Source organism: Corapipo altera, unplaced genomic scaffold, assembly GCF_003945725.1.
Source record: "Corapipo altera isolate COAL_440 unplaced genomic scaffold, ASM394572v1 22b, whole genome shotgun sequence".
In the NCBI taxonomy this organism is placed as follows: Eukaryota; Metazoa; Chordata; class Aves; order Passeriformes; family Pipridae; genus Corapipo; species Corapipo altera.
In genome coordinates this window covers 25,569,264-25,590,970 of record NW_020884876.1, presented here as the reverse complement: position 1 = coordinate 25,590,970, position 21,707 = coordinate 25,569,264, and the positions used below count along the sequence as shown (strand labels likewise).

The window sequence follows — 21,707 nt, the reverse complement described above, 5'->3', positions numbered from 1 at the left end:
AGTAAGGCACCCAATGCTCTGTGCAGAAAAGGGGCTGAGGAGCAGGTTTGCCTTCTTGCTGGCATCCCTCTACTCTCTCTAGGAACAGTTAGCCAGGCTAGGTCTTAGTATCACCAGCTCTGTGTTTGCTGATGAAAAAGCAACCCATCATAAAGATCAGCTGAGTAAAGATGTAACCACATGTAGTGAAGTCTGTTGAGATGTCCCTTGAGCAGTAAGCAATATCCAAGGGAACACTAAAGAACTTATAAAGGAAAAACTAATCAGAATTTTGTTCAGTGAATGCACCTCTGGCCTGCAATGCCATAAAATCTATTTCTACAGTAGAAACATAATGGTATCATAGCCTGGAAAGAGTGGAAATTATAAAAACCTATGAGATGTGTGAATAACCATTGGTAATTGCTTGCCTGTCCGAGATCTGTTTCTACAAATTTGTCCTCAACAGCAAGACATCTGTCTTCAAATTATTCTTGCCCTTTAAAATAAATGAGGCCACGTGTGCAGTGACTAAGAAACGATTTTGCAGTTTTTACAAGCAGAACCAATTTACATACCTTTCTCACCCACAAATGGCAAGGACCAGGTAAATACATCCATGAAGTTTGGAAGCCAGTAGGGATGAGGGGAGCAGTTGAACTGCCTGATATTCATAACATTGTTCTCATATTTCAATACTGCAGCTAGAAGGGAAAAAGAAAAGAAATAAGAGGCATCGGCTACCAGACCAGTAACACTGACAGAATGCACAGCCCACAGAGCTGCTCATCAGCTTTCACCCACTATTTCCAGCAGTAGCACCTGAATGCCAGTTACAACACGATACAGACTCAGTAAAGTCAAAAGCCATTTTCAGTCTGAAAGCAGTGTCATCAGCTTTCCGTGGCACTAAGATGGGCTGAAAAGTCAATTAATACCTCTGAGTAGTCAAGAATGTAAGCTCTGGGATCTGCCATCAGTGAGGAATGAAGCAGAGTATCCACAAACCCTCATTTCACACAGTTATCTGAGCTTCTCACAACCACAGTTTGGAGTTAACAGAGAAGAACACTTATCACTCAGAGTTTGAATGCTGCTCTTCCAATGGATGTTTTCAACATATTTCATTCATAGCACTGTACAAGAGATGACACTTGCTTCTCACATTATTCAAACTCTAGGACTGTGCTCCCTGTAATATGAATCAATACTAATACAATTTGACTTGCACAATTTAACATTTGCATCATTCTTGTCAACACACACATAGAGTCTGCATTTGCTAACTGGTGGAAATACAGATATTTATGCCATAGCCACTTTTTAAAGCAGTATACCAAGTTCAGTGTTAACTTCTGTTAATGGACTTCATCAGGTTCATACCTGAAACGGTAATCTGAAAAGGTAATTCTGAGATTAGCACTGAAGTCCCACCAAAGGGACGTTGAACACAAAGACATAAAAGTCTTTAAACGAAGTAGTTATAGGAGACTGCATGCAGGATCTTAAATCAACACAAGCAAAAAATCAGCCATCACAAGAAGGAGGTGTATCATACTTTGCTTTCCCCTTTCCTCTAGCCTTCCCACCTGTGGCTCCCCAGGAAGGTACATAGTTCCAGGGACTGGTTATCACTTAACAGCCAGCAATGAAGTTGCACAACTGCAATGTGAGACAGCACTGCAGGAAGTGCAAAGTTGGCTGAAGGGGCTGAACAATTTCTTCTGATTATTTATCTCCTTTCACTGTGTATCAATCAGACAAGAAACCTTTTTTTATGCAGTAAGCTGTTGTTTCCCACAAAAAATTATTAGGGTGCTAAATGTCTTCCATTTTGTGGCCAATGACAGAGTCCAGAGTGACCTGGGAGTTTCCAAAACCTACTTACTGATAGACACAGAGAACAGCTCACTAGCAATTATGCAAACTTTTGCTAGGCAGGCACCCTCCATTTAAATAAACCACACTGGACTCTTGCCCATCCCAGTCATCAGTCATTGCACTGCTAGTAAAGCAAAAAATGGCTTAGTACTGCTATTAGCAAAAATGAGAAAATTTGTGTCGATTCTCTTAAGATTTCCACCACTTTTTGGCTGCAATCACAAACAGCAGATCGAAATTCATTCTTCTATTAGTAACACAATTGCATAATAAAAATAAATAGTTTGTGGCTTTACAGAAAAAATTAGTCAAAACCACACAAAAACGACCACTTAATGGTTGTGAAGATTAATTTAGAAGGATTAAAACCTCTAATTCATCATTTTAGTGAGCTGAGGTAGTTCCCCTTCCCACTATTTCTTCAATTTATCCAGTAAGTCTACTTCTAAATTCTGTGAAATTTGAATAAATAATTTTTACAAGGAACTTTTAAAATTGGACTCTGAAAAAGCCTGAACCATATGCAGAGCAGTTAGAAAACATCAAATTAAATATAAATGTCTTTAGTTGGGTTGTTTTCTTTGAAAGAGAGATAATTTATTCTTGGATTAGTATAATAAAAAAATCTTCACACCACTTTATTAATTTATATACCTCAGTATCTTACAAAAGAAAGTTCCAATAATAGTATTTTTAAAAATTCTCTGTCAATGACCTCCCCAACAAATTACTTTGAAAGTCACTTGAAGAAAAATAACAATATACAATAAAGCAGGGTAATAAAAGAGAGAGAAGTCTTCCAAAATAACCCTCCTCTTAGAAGAATAAAATAAAGTAGGGTAATTACCAGTATTGCAAATACTTTTTGGCATTTTTAATTAAAAATCTGTAATTTACAAGCACAATGCACACAAAATATTATACAGATAACTAATGAAGATAACATTTAACATTAAACAAACTGGCTCCTGTTACGATTGTGAAGTTCTCACTACTGCTTGGGCAGAAGAAGAAAACTTTATCTGGATCAAGAAGAAAATGCTTCTCAGATAACAGCAGGAGTTTCCCTGAGCTTTTCTGGTCCCTTTCCTTCTTTAACTCTCTTTTTCCTCCTTGTTGGCTCTGAAAAGGTTTGGGGTTTCATCTCTGCTTCAGTTCTCAGGCCATCTTAAATTGATGCCTAAGTAGATATAGGAGACCCCAGCAGCCTTGAAAGAGTACAAATCTTTTGAAGGTTATAAGACTAGGGGCCACACAGTTGCTAATGGATGAGACAGAAGACAGTGGGATGGGTTGCTTTGGTTATGAAACCCGTAACAGAGGAAAACCTGACTCTCCAACATTTGCTTATTATTCCAGGCTGCAACTTTAATACTTTTTTTTCCAAACACGTACTCAGACAGATGCTAGCAGACCAAGCCACCAGCCATTATCATGTATAATCACCAACCAGAGCAAGAATCTTATTTTATTATTCTTAACAGACACACACATTTTAACGTAATTTTGATACTCGCTGCTGTAAATAAGTTTTAAACGCTAATGTTTTGTAAAGTGAAAATGTGCAGATATCCCAAATGACATTATACTTCTTTCCAATGTTAGTAAACTGAGATACTGGATCCTGAAATCACATCAGAGTGAAATGAAACACTAACACAGCAGGTAAAGAGAATTTGTACTATTTAGCTTTAAACATTTAACACAGGTACCCAAGGCTAGAAATATGGGTGTTGAAAACTGTGCAGGTAAGAAACCTCCTTCCTTCAGCTAGAAATGGAGACAGCTCTTCTAACCTTCTCAGGATTAAATATAAGCACCTAGTGCTGTATTTCCTTGGTCTCCCTCAGTTAAAGATAAGCCTGGAACAACTGTCTCCTGTGTCATACCTGTCAGATCTGAGTAGATGTCTCAGACCCTCTGGCATCTCAAATGGTGCTTTAAAAGCCTATATATTTGGAGATGAATTAAAGCCCTTAGCAACATGAACAACATTAAACTGTGTGACAGATAGTTCAGAATTTCTCAAAGACATTACATATCCTGCTTCAAGATCTGCCGAATCACTTTTCAGTATTAACTAACCAATCCTCCATCAGAGGAAACAAATAATGAGCATGGTAGAAATACTAGCTCAGAATATTTTTAGATGAAAAACCTCAAAATAATTTTAGTGAACAATTTAACTAATTTTCCTGTAATTTTTTTCAGAAAACTCATCCTGAATTTAGAAAATAGATCAGTAAAAGGTCTCTCAAATTCTTCATACCTAAGAAACAATTTCAATTTCTGATTTAATGCTGAATTAACTTCAGCATTAACTGTGCAACTGGGAACACTGCCTTCTCCTCAAGCAGAGTTGCTAAGTAACCATAGCATTTTCTGCCCAAGTCAGATCAGGACTAAGGGTTAGTAAAATGCTCAAGAAGTTTAAACATTATCAAAGGAAAAAATTATTTACTATACAATGTAATGATCTAAATAATCTAATAGAGAAGCAAGGCTCACTGTAGGTGGAAAATCTTCTCTTACAGAATTACGAAGATTTTTATTTTACATGTGCAACTGTGTCTTCCAAAGAAAGAGTGGAGTAGCATTCAAGATTATATCAATAGACTGCAAAAATCACTTTTGGCAAACTTCTCTGCTTCAGCAATGAGATGGCCTAGATACCCTGACAGCTCCTCTTTAAAAGCTTTTGTTTCCGTGACAAGAACTCATCACAGCGGCAGAGATAAGGCATGAAAGAAAACTGATAGGGCAAACAGAAGGTTACATCTCTTTCCTTTCTCCCAAAGTGCTAACATTCCTCAAAAATCATTCTTGTCTTCCAGGTATATTACTCTGCCTTTTTCCAGAAAAAAATAATTTTCCCGTTAGATCCATTTCAGGCACATGTGCTCAGGCACATTTCTTTATGTGTATCCTTGGTATACTGCCTGCTGATACTTTATACTGACATATTACTTACATGATACATTAGGAAACATACCGATTTACAGATTTTTTTTTTATTTTTCTAGTATCCCAAACACTCTCCTGCACGCTTTCTTTTCTCTCCATCATCTGCTTTTCCTTTCAGCAACCACACATGTATGTTGCAGCATGTTGGAAGAAACTTCACCATGGGGTGTTTTGTTTTGTTTTTTTTTAAATGACTTTGGATTTTCTGGTGGTTATCTCTCCACTACAAAACTTAATCTTTTAAAAGTGTTCAAAAGATAATAGTCTGTCTGTAAACAGCTAGTTAAAATTGTTCCCTCAGCTAAAAATCATGCACTTAGTGAAGTGACAGCCAGCCACTAAAATACAAAGTATCACCAGTGCTTTACAAACAAATTTCATGCCTCTGTAAAATCTTTCACTTGATTTTTCTTTTTTTTGAGGGGGGTAGTGGTGTCATGAATAGCATTACAGCATGTCCTAATTAAGGCATTAGGAAATATTGCACGCGGGAATAAAAGTTTAGACACGATACAAGGCCAGATCATATCATACAGTAATTTATGGCACTCTCTTATTCTGTTGCTATAGAGAATTTCTCCTAGTGATGGGCACCCTTGAATCTGGGGTAAATCTGTACTTACACAACTGTCTCAGAGTTTCTTATCAGCACAGGCTTCCTCTGAGGCCCTGAAGTCACAGGTAACTACCACAATCCAATTAGCATTTATCTTCTCACATAAGCAGAAGCAGTAGTCTTAGAAGAATCATCAATGCACTGTTATTTCTTGTAACAAGTTTTAATAATAACCCTAAAGTATCTTTTTCTTTATCCCTTTTAATATTACAAAAGAAAGCAGAAATATTTGAGAATGCTATGAAGACATCAGAAGTTGCCAAAAAACATATAGAAATTCCTTAATTTTGCCAATGCTCTCCATGATAATGAATATGAAAGGAATTAATAACAATAATGAAGAAGGATAATAATGGAAAAGGAGGACATAAGGCTCCCAATATCTAGGCAGTTTCTGAGCCTCTGAATCACACCCAAAGGCCTCTCTGTCTCCGTTAACTACACAGGGAACTCCTGAGAGGAGCCTCCTAATTGAAAAACCTCACTTTGGCACCCGAAGTTGTGCGTGTGTCTGGCCTGGGGCTGTTACAGGACCAGCAGCCACATGGTGGACAACTAACACAGCAGCTTTAATGAAGCAATAGCCAGTAACTAAAAAGGATACAAAAAACTCCCTTCAGTGCCAGAATCCAGCAGAGTAAAGCCAAAAGAGATTCCCATGGTGGGTCAGTACCATGAGAGAGTCCATGCAGAGGGTCCATGGCAGCACTTTTAACAGCAGATATGCTGAACATGGTCTTGTTTGGGGAGCTTATCTTAAGCTACTCCTGTCAAACCTTCTTTTGCTCTGGAATTATTGCCTCCCTACTCCTCTTTGAGGACATACCTGATCCCAGTGGCTGCTCTCCTGACTGAAGGAGCCCTTGGATAAAGTTGGCAACCAGGTCTACTCCTTCTAAAGTGCTTTGAAGAAGCACAAGAAACTACATCTGCTTTAATGGGTAGGAGAACTACCAACCTGGGGTGAAAATGAGAACTCTTAGCCTCTTCCAGCTTTTTAAATAACGTATTTATCTTAAACAACACTGCATTTATAAATGATCCATTTCATGTCAGTGGGAGTTGGAGCCTCTCAGGAATTTATTTAGAGTGACTTCATTAGCTAAGTGAAAACCAGAGGCACACTAAGAACGCACGCTACAACAGGAAGGCACTTACTAGTAGGAGATTTACTCCTTTTCCAAGGACTGACAATAACCGAGATGATCTATAAAAATCAATCAGGTTCTGCACCAGTTCATGATGAGTCAGCATCTAGAGTAATTGTTCTGCAACACCTCTGGATGGAAGTGCCTTCTTTCATCTCCCAAAATGAGCCAGTCAGAAAATCTGTGTTCTCAGTTAATTCATCTGCTGCAAATCATGGAAGCCAACAAGTAGCCATGCTTATTGAATATAATGATGGTTTTTTCCTTGAAAAGGGAAGCAAGCCCCTAAGCGCTATCCAGACAAAGATGCATGAGCAACGCAGCATGAAGAACTATTCATGATGTACTTTAAATACCAAGAGCCAGTGCAATCAGTCACATGAAATAACGCATCAAAACTTCTAGTGAGAGAAGGAGGCAGTTAAACTCAATGGAGATTCAAAAAGAGCTGCTAAAGGTCAGCCTCTAAATTTACAACAACCCATATATTAAAGAGTGGCACACCGGTGCTGATTTGTCCAAGCTCACTCAGAACAGGTATCACAGAAAGCACACCCAAACTCCAGCTGTGACCACAGATAATCAGTGCCTCTCAGCAGCCTGTGTACAGCCTTCCAACAAAAAAGGCTTCCCACCGGATTTAAGACCTGCCTGCCACAGTGGAGCATCCTGGAACAACGGAAACGACTCTCTCTTCCAAAATGGAGGTAGTGGAGAGGTACTTCTCTTTACCACCCAAACTCAGTGGTTTCAAATTCAAAATTTTGAACATGGTAAATCATTGCTTTACATTTAACATTTGCCTTCAAGACAAGGTCTCACATTATTCACCCATTGCCTTCATTGCACAGAACTACCTCCATGCACTAAGAAACAAAAGGTGAACACTTTCTGTCACCTTCCTTGTAGAGTCTCATGGTTGCTCAGCCTTTGACATGAGGCAGCCAACCTAGAGATTAAACACATTTCCCCACCAGCAGCAATGATGCCACCAAGGTAATTAACACATTTCTTGCTTCATCCCGCACTTTTCAGGTTGCTAGCAAAGCCCCTACTTTTACAAAAGCAGCTACTGACAGTTCTGCTGCATGGTTTGCAGAATAATTTACTAATTTTTCCACAAGTTAACAGGCCTCATACTGACCTCATCACTCTCTACAACTACCTGAAAGGAGGTTGTAGCCTGGTGGGGGTTGGTCTCTTCTCCCAGGCAGCTATCAGTAAGACAAGAGGGCATGGTCTTAAGCTCTGCCAGGACAGGTTTAGGTTAGATATCACAAAGAAATTCTTTACAGAGAGGGTAATCAGGCACTGGAATGGGCTGCCCAGGGAAGTGGTGGATTCTCCGTCCCTGGAGGTTTTTAAGATGAGACTGGATGTGGCACTTACTGCAATGGTCTAGTAACCATGGCGGCGTTGGACCAAGGGTTGGACTTGATGACCTCAGAGGTCCCTTCCAACCCAGCTGATTCTATGAGTCTATGATCTGATGTGTACAAACCCCATTATCTAAGTGAAGTGTTTCCTTCCCTTGCATACAGTTCACAGCATAACAGCTTTTAGATTATATATTTCATAATAAAAAATGATGCCTGAAGAAGCTTTCTTTTGCAAGTTTTAGAAAAAAAATATTGCTTACTTCCTCCGCAAACAAGAATACGAATTAAAAATATCCCTTCTCAAGAGAAATCAATCTCTTTGCAAGGGAGATACTTTCAAGAATATCACTGAGTAAAAATTATTTTACTTTGCTCACAGGGGAACACAAATAATCTCAGCTTTACTGGGACTAGGAGAAAGTGAACATTACTTCTCATTTCAAGATATAGGAAGGAGAACAGGTTTATTAAAATGCTTTATTTTTAGAAACATGACTTTTTTTTTTCCCAGTTTATTACAGATTTCCAGGAATGCAATAAACTAATACATTCATAGAAGTGGTAAACACTTGTAATCAGTGGAGACTTTATAGAGTGACCAGTGACTCTTGTTTGTGCAGTAACCTTTTCATTATATTTAACTTTCTACATTATAGTGTTCAAAGATTAAAAAACCCAAAATAAAGGAACACAGACAATATCTATCCCATGCTTTATCCACTGATATCTGCCATAAAGTTTGTTAACTGTCTAGACAGTTTCCATATACAAAGTCCGTTAATTTTATTGGAAAGAAGCAAGGGTCAAATAATTAATTATAAGGAACACTGGGCTCTAAACATCTCACCCAGAGCATTTCTTAATATACTTCTCTTAGTTAATAGAGCTGTTTTCAATTTTGCTTTCCATGTAACATTCACTTAACTTGCAGTCAAAAAACAGAAATATCCTGAGGCATATTAAGAATATACAGTTAATGTTCAGAGGCATATGTCTGCCTGTAATAAATTTAATTAGGTTTGTATTATGTAATAAATGGAATGAGCATGAACTATTAAAGAGAGGAAGAAAATGGGCATGAACCGATAAATAAAGGAGTGAAAAACCCCCAAAATATTTGAGAACAGAGAAGAACACTGTACATTAACAGGAATTAAATTCTTACCTTTGTTATTGTATACATCTAGATAGTTTGGTGCCGAAAAAATTGTGATTAGTGAAGGGAAGCCTGTTGTTTGGCTTTTCCTGTACATACGATACCTAAGAGGAAAGATAAGACATTAATTATTATCCACTGTTGAATGTATATTCGTCACTGACCAAATATAGTGCAAAAAAACCCTAGTACATTACTGCACTGGCTGTTAACAAATGCCAAGACAGAGAAACATGCATGTGAGCTGTTTAAAAGCCATGGGAAAGACTATTTCCTACAGGCTTTCTCATTACAACCATTCAGCATTCCACACCACTCTTGAAAGCTGTGTCTGTCTGAAATTTAGTGAGCCAGAGGTGGGTTTTGTTATGAATTTGCTCAGTGCCTGTTGTTGGAGCCATGTGGCCTCTACAGGCATGGACCCCAGGACATTCCCAGACTTCCCTCTGTGGGATTGCAGATGAAGCAAGCACCAGCAAATGCCTTGGAGCTGCAGAGTACTGCCTTCAGAAGTGTTCTCCATAACCCACTGGAGAAGACAGCAAGGACAGGGGAGGGGGAAAGTATAAGAAGGAGAGGGGAAACAGAGGGTCTGATACTTTCAGTGCTGTGTCTAATCTTATCCAGTCTATTAGCCAGTTTATTAATGTCTGCATCTTTTCATTACCTAACCTTGATGTCTTATGAAAAATAAAAGGTTTATTGGACCAACAAATAATCAATCAAGCATTAAACTTGCAAGTAATTGGAAACAAACCAACTCAACAGTACTTAGACACAAAGACAACAAATACTCTTTAGTCCTCAGCTACAAGAAACTGAAGAATCTGGCAAACAACCACAATAGCTGCAGTGAAACTGCTGTATAGTTTCAATGCAATCTCTTCTACAAAATTTAATTTTTCACCCTTTATCAGAAAGCAATACAATAAAAATGAAATTTCATTACCCCTGGGTATTTCATACCAGGTATTTTTGGCACAATAATAACTTGCTTTTAATTGCATTGACGTTTTCAAGTATATGACAATTCAAACATTCAGAATAGCTTTTTATATGCGTAATGAACATTGACCTTATTTGTATAATGTTGTTAATTTATCTTTTATTGCTATTCAAGTTGGGTAAAGTTTCTGCCTCCAAACAAACACAATAATAATTTATGCATGATATGCAAAGCTATTTTATTCAGATTTTGATTCTTCATTAATATGTCACAAGTATGGTACATTTCAAATAACAGGGTTAAAATAATTTTTTTAAGCAGCACAAAACTTCTTTCTTTACAATGGCAATAGTTTGCTGGGGAACCATCAATACCACCTCGTGTTTGACCTAAACTGTTTTTGCACACAATGTCTTAAACTCCTTAAATTCATGAGTGATACTCCTGCAGAAAAAGAACTGTGGCTATTGAGCTTCATAATTTTTATTTTTATGAAGTGTAAAACCAGTAGGTCCAGAAGTTTCAGACAGCTGTGAAAGACTTGAAAGGTGACAGCTCTGGCCTACATGAGCCAAATCACTTCCCAGGCATCATGGCAATTTGTGTGTCAAAAGTCTCTGGCACATTTGCAAATCATCTTTTTCTGAGATGAATTTGTTTTTCTTTCCAAGTTTGGCATCAAAATAACTTCTGGTCGTTTTATGTCACTTAAAATCACTAAGGCTAAGTAAGTGGCATATATAAGGATTCATTAAGTCCTGTAACTCAGTAATGATAAAGACACTGTAATGCCAGTGTATATTTTTATAGCATTAGTAAAAGGTGACAGCTGTTGCAACTTAATTTCCAGTTTTCCATTTCATTCTCACTTATCTCTTCTTTCTTTCTGTACTCTGTTTGTAAATGGTAAGCCATTATACATTATTATTGCCCCCTTCCCACACATACTTACCCAGCGTCCTGGGCTTCATGAGCTCGGAGTATGGATAACAAGTTATTGTGCTGTAGGAATTCACATACAGCAGGGTAACTGTAGGAAAAAGGACAACAGCACCTGTTATGGCAATATCAGAAGCACTACACAGAGCTCTAGTTTTCAAAAAATGTATCATGCAACTTAAAATCAGCCCCTGCTCTGCAGGCAGATTTCAGTAGAGACAACACTAGCAGCAGTGTCTTTTTTAATCCCACCTCATAACTGCATGGAGTGGAATGCTAGAAGTTGCAATTCATTTCATAACAGTCACCCTATGGCTTGGCAGAAAGAAAGTACTTTCTTTTAATACTGTAAGATTTAATGTACTCAAAAAAGTGAACTGTAACACAGTGGTTGTTTGCAACAGGAAACCTTCTCACTCACTAACACTGGCTACTTGTGGGCACCAGAAAATAAGGTGGTAAGAGATAGAGAAAGGAAAGAGAGGAAAAGAGATAGAAAGAAGAAAGACAAGTCAATCTCCAAACTGGGGATATTTGATCTTCCTGAACTTTATCTCATCGACAAATGAGAATTACCGTTCCCCTTGGCAAATGAAAATGTAAATCCTGTGACTTCTGAAACTCTCCAAAAGTGCCCATTGAATATATCTTTCCAAGACATGTTCTACCACATGAGTGAAAACAAAATCTTTAGATGAAAATGGTGATAGTGGAATCTCTGTCATATTCTTCACTGCACATGGACACTGCTGCGTTTAAGAATGGAGGAGACTTTTCTTACAATCTGAGCACTGTGAAAACTACTCTTGCTTTTAAGACACTGAACACATGGAAATCACATTAAAGAAAAACAGAACACAGTTCTGACAGCACAAGTGTGAAATATTAAGTTTTCAGAGAAAAGCTATTTAAAATTATACACAAATAAATGTTACAGAACTTAAAATTACTTCATTTTGTTGCTTTTAATTTTTTTTCTGTAATGACTGTTTTCTTCTTGTTTTTAAAGTACTGATGACTCTCCATGCCTCTACTGAAGCACAATGGTCACCCATCACTACAAGATAAGAAGCAAAATCTCTCTTGTCCTATAGTTAGTAATTTAATGTAGAATCCAAGAAAACTTCCTGGCTTCACTTGTCAAAAGCCAACTGTGGCAAGAGCAAAACAGAACAAAGAACATGTGTGGAAGAGAGTAAAGGAGAAGTGGTGTTGGAATGAAAAAGACTTCACAGGTAAAACCTTACCAGGCCCCCTAAAAACATCTAAGGGGTGGGAAAGAGTCTCAATTCGGATGGCATCTAGAATACTTCCCTTTTGTCCCTCTTCAGGTCAGTCCTATATAATTTGTTTTGCCTTATCCATTTATTTTTCACCCTTGAAAACAAGGAATCATTCAGGTGACTGCTTTATATTTCATGACCTCTCAACTGGGTGGGAAGCTGGCACCTCTGTAAGGTTGCAAGTGGCCTCATCCACATCCCTGCAGCCCAGTGACCCTACATCTGAAAGGCACAGCTGAATTTAATGTCAGTCACTGGTAAGGGCACAGCAAGGTATTGGCATGGTTCTTGCTACTAGCTTAAAGGACTTGCATTTTAAACATTAAACCTGGGGAGAAATCAAGTGTTATCACCTCCTGTCACTATCTGACTTTACTTCCAGTGCTAGCCGTGCCTGTACATCAGCAGCAGGTGAAGCTGGGCAGGTAAAGGAGTTTGAGCTGTGATTCACCTGTGCCTCTGTATCAGATGTGAGCCTGACTAGCTCCAAGTGCCCTAGTGATGGGCACTAGTCAGGCTCACCACAAAGCAATGTGGTGGAGAGACAGACTGGCATGGGTGGAGAATTGGGCTTCCTTCCGAGTGCAGCCTGCCCCAGAGCAATGTCTGACCTAAAACTGGGACCAGGACACAGATTTCCTTGGATCTGAGGCCCAGGATGTGACATGTAAATGTTACAATTCTTTCTCCACACTGCTGGGCAAGTCGGAGAACGACAGTCAAAACTGTTGCTCAAAAAAAAATCAAAACCAGTGACAAAGGTGTAAACCTTACACAGAAGCTCTGAAATGTCACCTGACGGCTGGAAAAAAAGCAAAATATACCCTGTGGTATCATGCAGTCACCATAATTATTTTCTGCCATGAATTCATCTCTCTTCTAGTTCAAATAATTAAACAGATGGAAGGGTTAAAAGAAGGAAGTACTAGGTGTTGGGGTATCTCCACAAAATCACAGAATCATTCAGGTTGGAAATGATTCTTAAGCTCAGCTGTAAACCCAGCATTACCAAGTCCACCCCCAAACTATGTCCCTAAGCAGCACATCTACATGTCTTCTAAATGCCTTCAGGGATGGTGACCCATCTACTTCCCTGGGCAGCCTGTTCCAATGCTTGACAACCCTTTCTGTGAAGAAATTCCTAATACCCAACCTAAACCTCCCCTTGTGCAACACAAGGCTGTCACTTTCTGTGCTGGCTCTGAGGCACAATAGGCTCACATTGTGCCTGTAAATAACACAAGCAGACTTGCAGAGCCTCTAAATCTCCAAATATAACTCATGGCCAGGTATTATGCTAAGAACAGTGCATATTATCAAAGATCCTGCAAGAGCAGACTGTTATGCAGTACTTTAGGAGCAGTATAGTCACACAGTAACACTATTATGCAAAATACCTTTATTAAAGCTGTCCTAAACATACTGAGCAAGATAATAAAAAAATATCAACTTTTATATATTATACAAAAAACCTGCTGTCCTGGGCATGATTTCATAGACCAGCTTCAGTGGTCACTTGCAATCAGTTAACAGCCTTATCTTGAAAAAGATGAGAACTCACCAAAAAACCCCACCTAAAACCCCCCATCTTCCTTCAGACTATCCAAGAGAAATGCTACTACTCGCTTCTAACCTTCCTGGATATTTTGAAACCGAAATGTCATTTGCAGCTAGAGGCTAAAAACTCAGTGGAATGCTATATTGCTGGCTTGGACTTGGGCCACCTGGCATATATTCTCAGATGCAGGTCTGGTATCTGGAATTGTCTAAAAAGATTACCGTTATAAAATAATTTCAATTCCCGAATTACGTGGGGTATCGTTTTGGCAACTGCAGTGATCTCAAATGCTGACAGGCTGCCATTCAAACCACTAGAAAATGAGAACTAATTTGCATACATTTCTTTTCATAATTAATTGTGACTAAATGTAGACTTATGGTACATTTTGTTTAGAAATTTTTACATTAAATTCTGAAAACTGGGGTTTATAATGAAAAATCTGATAGACAGTTGATTATGTTCATTATCAGTGCAGCTGCTCAAAATGTCTAGGCTATTATTTTTTTTCCCCCAAAGTATTCTTTTCACCCAGTGTTAAGTACTGCTTTTAAAGAAGACATAATGAAGTGGTAAAAAATGCTCTTAAATAGACATGATACATTCTTCTTTCCATTTCAAGTACAACAGTGGTGGGTTTTTGTAACCCTCGATTATCTTATTCTTCATACGTCCATGGAAAATAGATTTCTACTAGCAGAATTTGGCTGATTCTACAGGGCCCACACCTAGAAAGGAAGAGATGCCATACAGTGCTCCATGCAAACTGACCAAAAACAAAAAAACCTGCCTGTCATCTTTTCTTCTAAGTGAATGGGATGGGATCTGCAATGTGCCAGCAGTCCTATTACCCAGACCACTACCACACATGAGAAGTCTATCTGGATATTTTATTTTGAAAAAAGCAAAGCAACACACAGGCATTTTTCTTCAGCTCCTTGTTGAGGTGGAGGCTGGGGAGAAGTGAAGTTTCCACCATATGTAGCTATTACATATGCTATCCATAGGTATCTATATAGCACTTTCTTAATATCTGTTTGCTTTATATTAAACTATATTCCTCAACACAAAATTACATGTCCTTCAAGTGAAAAGTAGGAAGTCCTGTAAAATGACAACAAAATGGAGACCATGGCAAAAGTTAGCAGAAACAAACTTTAACAGAAATGACTTCTTCTTGGAAATTTTTTCCTAACTTTTCTAATGAAAATGATTTTCTTGTAATCAAATTCCCTACTAGTTTCTCTACTAGTTTTGCTACCCTTCCAGAAACACTCTTCTTCTTGCCCTGCTTTGCAGAGCCCAGACTGTAATTCAGATGAGCCAGAAATAAAGCAGTTGGCCAAGAGGGAAAACAAACAAACAGAAATCCCCCACGCAACAGGCTTTTCCAGAGCGACCCAGCCTTCTGCCTTCATGTGTCACGCTGAATCATGAAAGAGCGGTGACTCACGGAGAAAACAAAATACCCCTCTGCTAAACTAGAGAGATGTTATTCCCCATGGAGTATGTAACTGTGATATTCCCTGCTTTGACATCGTTCTTTCATTAAAATGCCTCATGCACAGTTTACTAGTTCTGAGGTCTCTTTTACATAATCACTGATTACTTCTACACAGTTTTGGAAGAAAAGCAATACTTTGCTAATATGAACCAAAATGGCAAATGTTTTCAAATTGTTCTTCCACCAACTACCGGAAAAATTGGATGGAATTAATATAATTTTTTTCATATCCTTCACCGTATCATTAAAACAGAGGTGTAAACATTTCTTTAAAAAGAGGACATTGAAATTCAGTCAAAAAGCTTCTCTAAGATTACATATAAAAACAGGTTTTCAGCAAAGCCCATTTGGCCTCACACTTGAGTTTCCAAAGGTAAATGCTTTTGTTGCTGTGCCTCCTTAAGCAGCTCCCAGAACATCCCTTTCCACTTGCTTTTTCTTGCTAGTGCTGTGCTGTCTGCAGAGCTGCACTGGAAAGTAGAGCAGGGAACTGCATGGGATCAGAACAAATAAACACATATCTTTTTTGCAGAGTCATTCTTTTAAAACTGGATGTGTCCCAGGTCTGATGGAGCACACAAGCAATTCTACCAGTACATCTGGGCAGATAATGTGAAGGCAGCAAAAACCTTCTGGCCTTGGAGAAGGAAGAGTGGAAAAGTGGGCAAAAGAATCTGTTTAAAATGCTGCTACTGAAAAAAAGAAAAAATTCATACAACTGTGCCTTCCACCCTGAGCTGAAACACTACAGTTTTCAAAAGCTTTCAGCAGACATTTCTCTAGTCTTTGCATACTCACAAACTTAACTTGGATATCAAGCACATCACTGAAATAATGTACTTGCAGGGCTAAAATTATTACTCTACCCCAGAATATCTGTAAGGTTGAACCATTTCACAGTTATCCAGTTGCTAATTCACTGGCAAATGAAGTTCTTAGAGGAGCCTGCAGTGCTAGTCACTCTTGCCAATGCTAGCCATTTCTGCCTTTGGGTTTTTTTTGCTTCGGAAAAATATAACAAAGTAGTCAACAGCCAAACAGCTTTATAAAGCTCAAAGCTTTATAACCTTATATTGCTTAAGAACTGATATTCAATCCACTAAGAAAACCCTAGCTACTGGAGCACCATGCCTGCACACAACTTCTGAGTATCTACTCTACTTCTGAGGTCAGCCATTGACTTCATGCCATCTCATGCTCTTGTTAACAGTAATTAACTGAGTCTTAACCACATAAATGATCCCAGAAAGCAAGTGTTAAGCTTGCACATGTGCTTAGCCCTGATAGGAAGCCCTTGATATACTTTGCATAGGGTAAGACACTGCTAATTAAGTCAGTAGTACAACCAAACTCTCAACATTCTTCACCACAGCTTAGGCACAAGGGAAATGAAACAAGTTGGATGATAACAAATTTTCATGGATAGGACCATGCATGTTGATAATAACTTTGTCCAAATGTGACCAAAGAATATTTTAATTCTTCATCCATACAGTAAATCTCATGGAAATGACATTTCCTGTCGTTGTATGGCTTAGAAAAGGGAGAATTTTCCCCACACCTCAACAAAGGCCTAAACCTGCTTAGTGGCTGTCTCTCCATAACTCAGTAGTATTTTCAGAGAGAAAAAAAATCCGGCTGACCTCTTGAAGCTTTCTAATCACTGGAAGAAGCCATTCTCAAGATGATAAGTAGCAGTTTATCTTGCCAAGTCAAATACCATAGAATCATAGAATCATTAAGGTTGGAAAAGACCTCCATGATCATCAAGTCTAACCTTTGATGAATCACCATTTTGTCAACTAGATCACAGCACTAAGGGCCACGTCCAGTTGTTTCTTGAACACGTCCAAGGATGGTGACTCCATCACCTCCCTGGGCAGCCCTTCCAATGCCTGACCACCCTTTCAGTGAAGAAATTCTTTCTGATGTCCGACCTGTTTCTTATAGAAATGCCTGAGAGTTACTGTACCATTTTATTCACTGAAGAATAAACAAAGTCATCCTATTAACAGACATTCTTGAGGGAGGACTGCGTAAGTCAGTCCTTCCTTTACAAGCTGAGCTGCCTGTTTAGGGAAATTCATTTCTTTTCTCAGTAAGTAACTAGAAAAAGCAAGGAAAATTAAGACACTTTATACTGATGGATAACTTTTTCTGCCAGGTATAATCATTAGGTAAGCAATTAGTCACCATCCAGAGCAACTAGGCACTTCTTTTAAAAAGAATATTTGCCTTTACATAATCTCAGATAACGTGACTCGAAGCCAGTTGTCTCCTTGAATCATTATGCAGTTATATGTCCCTCACACATGACCTGACAATTAGGTGTCTTCTAAATATTTCTTCTTCTCCTGAAACAGGCACTTTTCTGAACATGAGCAACGACACAGACTAGGTCTGATATATTTTCTGGGGGAAACTGATACATATTATAAAGGAAATTTTATGGTAACTGTATGAAGTAGGCCTCTGAAAAAAAGCCCAACTTAAAATCTAAAAGAAGTTCCACTAAATACACAGCTCTGTATTTAAGCACAAGGCATATTTGCCAGGCTTTTCACAAGGGGAAATCACTATTACTCCCTTTGCACAGTGCCAGGGAGTCCCACGCACACTCTGGTGCTGCTGAGAGGAAAAGGAATGATTTTCTCAGTCATAAGCCCATTTCTGCACAGATCAATTGTTTGCAACAGTTTGACACTCCCTTTCATAATGAGCCCAAACACATCTAATCGAGCACCTTCCAGACGTTATCGATCCGGAGGCGGCGGTATGACCTGCCCAAAAAGGTGGTTGCTGGCAGCCCAGGCTGCAGAGCAAACTGCTTCGTTCTCAGCCTGTTCCCACACTGCAGCAATTACAGCTCCAAGAAAGGACTAGGAAAACTCATTTCTAAACATCAAACCATCTGTTCCCTTCCTGCTAACACTACCAACACGGAGGCTGGTTCTAGTGGCTCTGTCACACCTGGTTACTGCTGGAAGCCACTGATTTACTTTTGACATGTTACTAAACAGTTAGAGGTCAGCTGTGTTCAAGGTGAGATTTCCTAAGACAATTAAAAGAGCTGGATTTCTTCCTTCTGCTGAGTTTGTTGAGAAAACTTAGACTTGGGTGTTGCTAGCATGGGCTGAAGCAGAACTTCTTCCCTTCAAAACATTCAACAACCTCTTAACATTTCAATAGCATCTTCACATTTCTCCTGAACAAAAATTATGTTTTTAATTAAGATTTCACTGAATACATTGCTCATTTTGCCATTTAACCTCCTCCCCTGCTACTTTTGCTACTCCGGTGTCCTCGTATGTTTTTCTTAACTACCATAACAAAAAAACCCAACAAACAAAAAAGGAACTCAAATCCCTCACAACCCCCACATCGTCAAAGAAAGGCACAACGTAATCACTACCACTGCTCATGAGGTAACACAGGCTGATCCTATGATGAAGAGAGAATGGAGGCAATGCTTGAGAGGTTCTTAATCACCAGCTCAAGCACCCCTATGGGGATGTCTTCTGCCTGGTGTCCACAGGACTCGGCGTACAAACCAACCTGCCTGCCACTGGAAATGGACAAAGGCAGCAGTCAGCACCCAGGCAGAACCAGGAAATGGAAACTGTTTGTAGCTTGCTTTGGTCTCCCTGTGCATTGCCAAAGAGGAGACAGTGGGACATTCCTCAGCACCCAAGGAAATCCTCTCCTCTGCTGTACAAGAGACAGTCTTCTGACTCATTACGGAGTGAGATAAAAAACTCCCATAATTAAAGAACAATTATGGTAAAGAACCAGAGAAGAAAGCTTCCTTGAAATAGTCACAAACTAATAGGCAGATTTGCTTTAGATGTCTTTCTATCCCTGTTACTATTACTTTTTTCCAGGAATGTTTTCACAGTTATATTTTACTAACAAAAATCAATAGAAAGCAATAATTTCAAAGAGGAACTACAACTCAGCATCTTTGCATTTAAGTCCATACATGTTTCTTCAAGAATGTTGGGGGAACTTGTCTGCATTTCAGCTCATTCAGTCCCATTTAACAACGCTATTCAAATCCTGAATTTCTTGGGAAGAATTATTCCCAAACATAAACAAAAGTTTCATCAAACTAAGAGGAAAAAAAAGGACCTGTGAGGGTGAAATCACAATTTTTACTTACCCTGCAGAACATAGGTAATCAGTTTTCCAGTGCTGGCACCTTTCATTTGAAATTAAGTTCTAATTTTCAAACTAGAAATGCAGTTATGTACCCCTTTTTAGAAGTGACACATTAATTATCTAACTTACAAGAACAGAAATAAGCAAAAAACAAGGCTTTGGGGAATAAAATTAAGTCATTTAGCATTTCCCAGTTGTGCCTTAAAGAAAGAGATGCAAATAAAACGAGCATGGATTTATCTGAAAGCAAGGCTAGCCTGCAGAAAAAAGGCCTAAATAGTGCTACAAAGTTCAAGCAGACATTTATACTGTAAAAACAGAACAAGTTCACCTACAGAAATCTATTCAAAGCAGTAATCACCTGTAGAAGTATGAGCACCCTCTGACTGTGTTGTGAGTAAAGTGTTCCTGAGTCTTCTCATTTCCAAAGTCCTCCAACGGGTCTGACCACAGGATGTCACACATAGGTCCATATGCAGGTGGTTCCTTGAATCGATCTAACTAAGAAAAACAGGAGACAAAGAAATACTAACTTCTTTCAACTATGTATCACAGAAACATTGAAGTAAAATTACTGTTTTTCATTCCATGGGCAGGCAAACAAGAGACCCAAAGCAATCTGTTTTTCAGCTTTAAAGCAATGGATTTTGAATAACAGTAAACATTCCTTGCTAAGACTGACAAAGAGGAGAAGGAACAGACATAACTGAAAATTAAGACAGACAGCAGATTCCCATTCTACACAAATTTTTGTTTGCTTTTTTCCCCCCTTTTCTACTGGTTTTTGCAGACAGTCCAGTGGGCAAAGGAGAATATACTATTTCTGTATTTTGTCATTTTTCAAAGCTTATGGCACTCGATTTATGTGAGACATCTCAAGAAAAAAATACAATAGCTACTTCAAAGCAAGTAGCTATTGACCATTTTGACTTCTGTACCTTTTCAGAAAAAAGCTGTATTTAAATATCAAGCGAGTGTCTCTGCATTACAGCATCTTCTCATGACATTCTTGCTGGTCTCATAGCCTTAACCCTAATTAAGCAGCTAAAACCTCCTTTCTGGTCTGACTGTATGTATTTAAAACTTCAAATCATATAGAATCACACTGCAAATAAGCCGAAATATAGCAAAATAGGGAAATAATAAAAATCAGTATTCTCCTGCAACAACTCTTTAATACAAAACCACCACCTGTTATCTCCAAGAACTCTTCTATGTAAGAACACCCCTGTTAAGATGGATGTTTGAATAAGGCTTGCAGTCGAAAACATTCTCTACACTGACCAGGAAAGATCAAGAAATTCAGCAGCATACCTAACAGACCTTCCCCTGCCTCCAAAAAATTCTAAAGATCAAAAATTGGTTTTATATGTTTAACACATAGTTAAGAAGTTTTAATAAGAGACCTCTACAATTTTACCTTCGTGTTCTCATCTTGAAATATTCTCAGCATACCTACACTCCTACCTTATTTCAGCCCTCTCCAATTAATCCTTATACAATTACAATTCATTTAAATTAAGCAAAAATTCATAAATATGTAAACCCAATTTCTGCTGATTGCCAAAGATGAATAAATCTCCTGGGTTGGGTGAAGATGTTAATGAACCTAATCTAGAATCTGAGAGCTAAACACCTTTACTCTGCCATTATGTTGCTGCAAAGTCAGCTAATTTTTAGGCAGGGAGTATTTCTGTTTACTGAGATAGTGAACCTTTACCTCAGAAACAAAACTTTACATTCACTAATTTTTTAAAGTGCAGTTAATATCTTAAGCTAATTGCTTTTAAAGTAAAATATGTAATTACTAGCTCAAGTTTGTGGTGGGGTTTTTTTGTTTTTGTTTTTAAACTATATTAATTTTTTAATAGACTACAAACTAACCTCAGAATACAAATTATCTTTTAGTAACTTTAAAGCTCAGAAGTATATATCCACGTTTGCAAGTCTCAAACTGCAAACACGAAACAAGATTTTTTTTTTCCTGCTGGAATCACTAAAAATGAATAGTTTAAATATCTCCTTTTTGAAATATCAACTGAAATCTCTTCTACAAAACATCTGAAAGGAAATTAATCCTTGATAACAAGTAACAATGCTGGATTATGTGAAGAAACTGTTTGACATTTTTCTCCGAACTTTCATGAAATTTCTGAGAAATTCTCAGAACACAAGAATACACACAAGCACAAACTT

General features: G+C 38.3%; 1 protein-coding gene across 3 annotated transcripts in view; it reads right to left on the bottom strand.

Annotated features, from left to right (window-relative positions):
- Nucleotides 1-21,707, bottom strand: part of PPP3CA (protein phosphatase 3 catalytic subunit alpha) — a 185,457-nt gene that overhangs the window by 21,300 nt on the left and 142,450 nt on the right. For all 3 annotated transcript variants that reach the window (XM_027635845.1, XM_027635846.1, XM_027635847.1), the window contains exons 6-9: nucleotides 19,873-20,012; nucleotides 11,022-11,099; nucleotides 9,133-9,227; nucleotides 558-683 (exon numbers count right to left, since the gene is read on the bottom strand). In XM_027635845.1, the coding sequence (XP_027491646.1) occupies nucleotides 558-683; nucleotides 9,133-9,227; nucleotides 11,022-11,099; nucleotides 19,873-20,012 (439 nt within the window). The remainder of the gene's footprint in view (nucleotides 1-557; nucleotides 684-9,132; nucleotides 9,228-11,021; nucleotides 11,100-19,872; nucleotides 20,013-21,707) is intronic.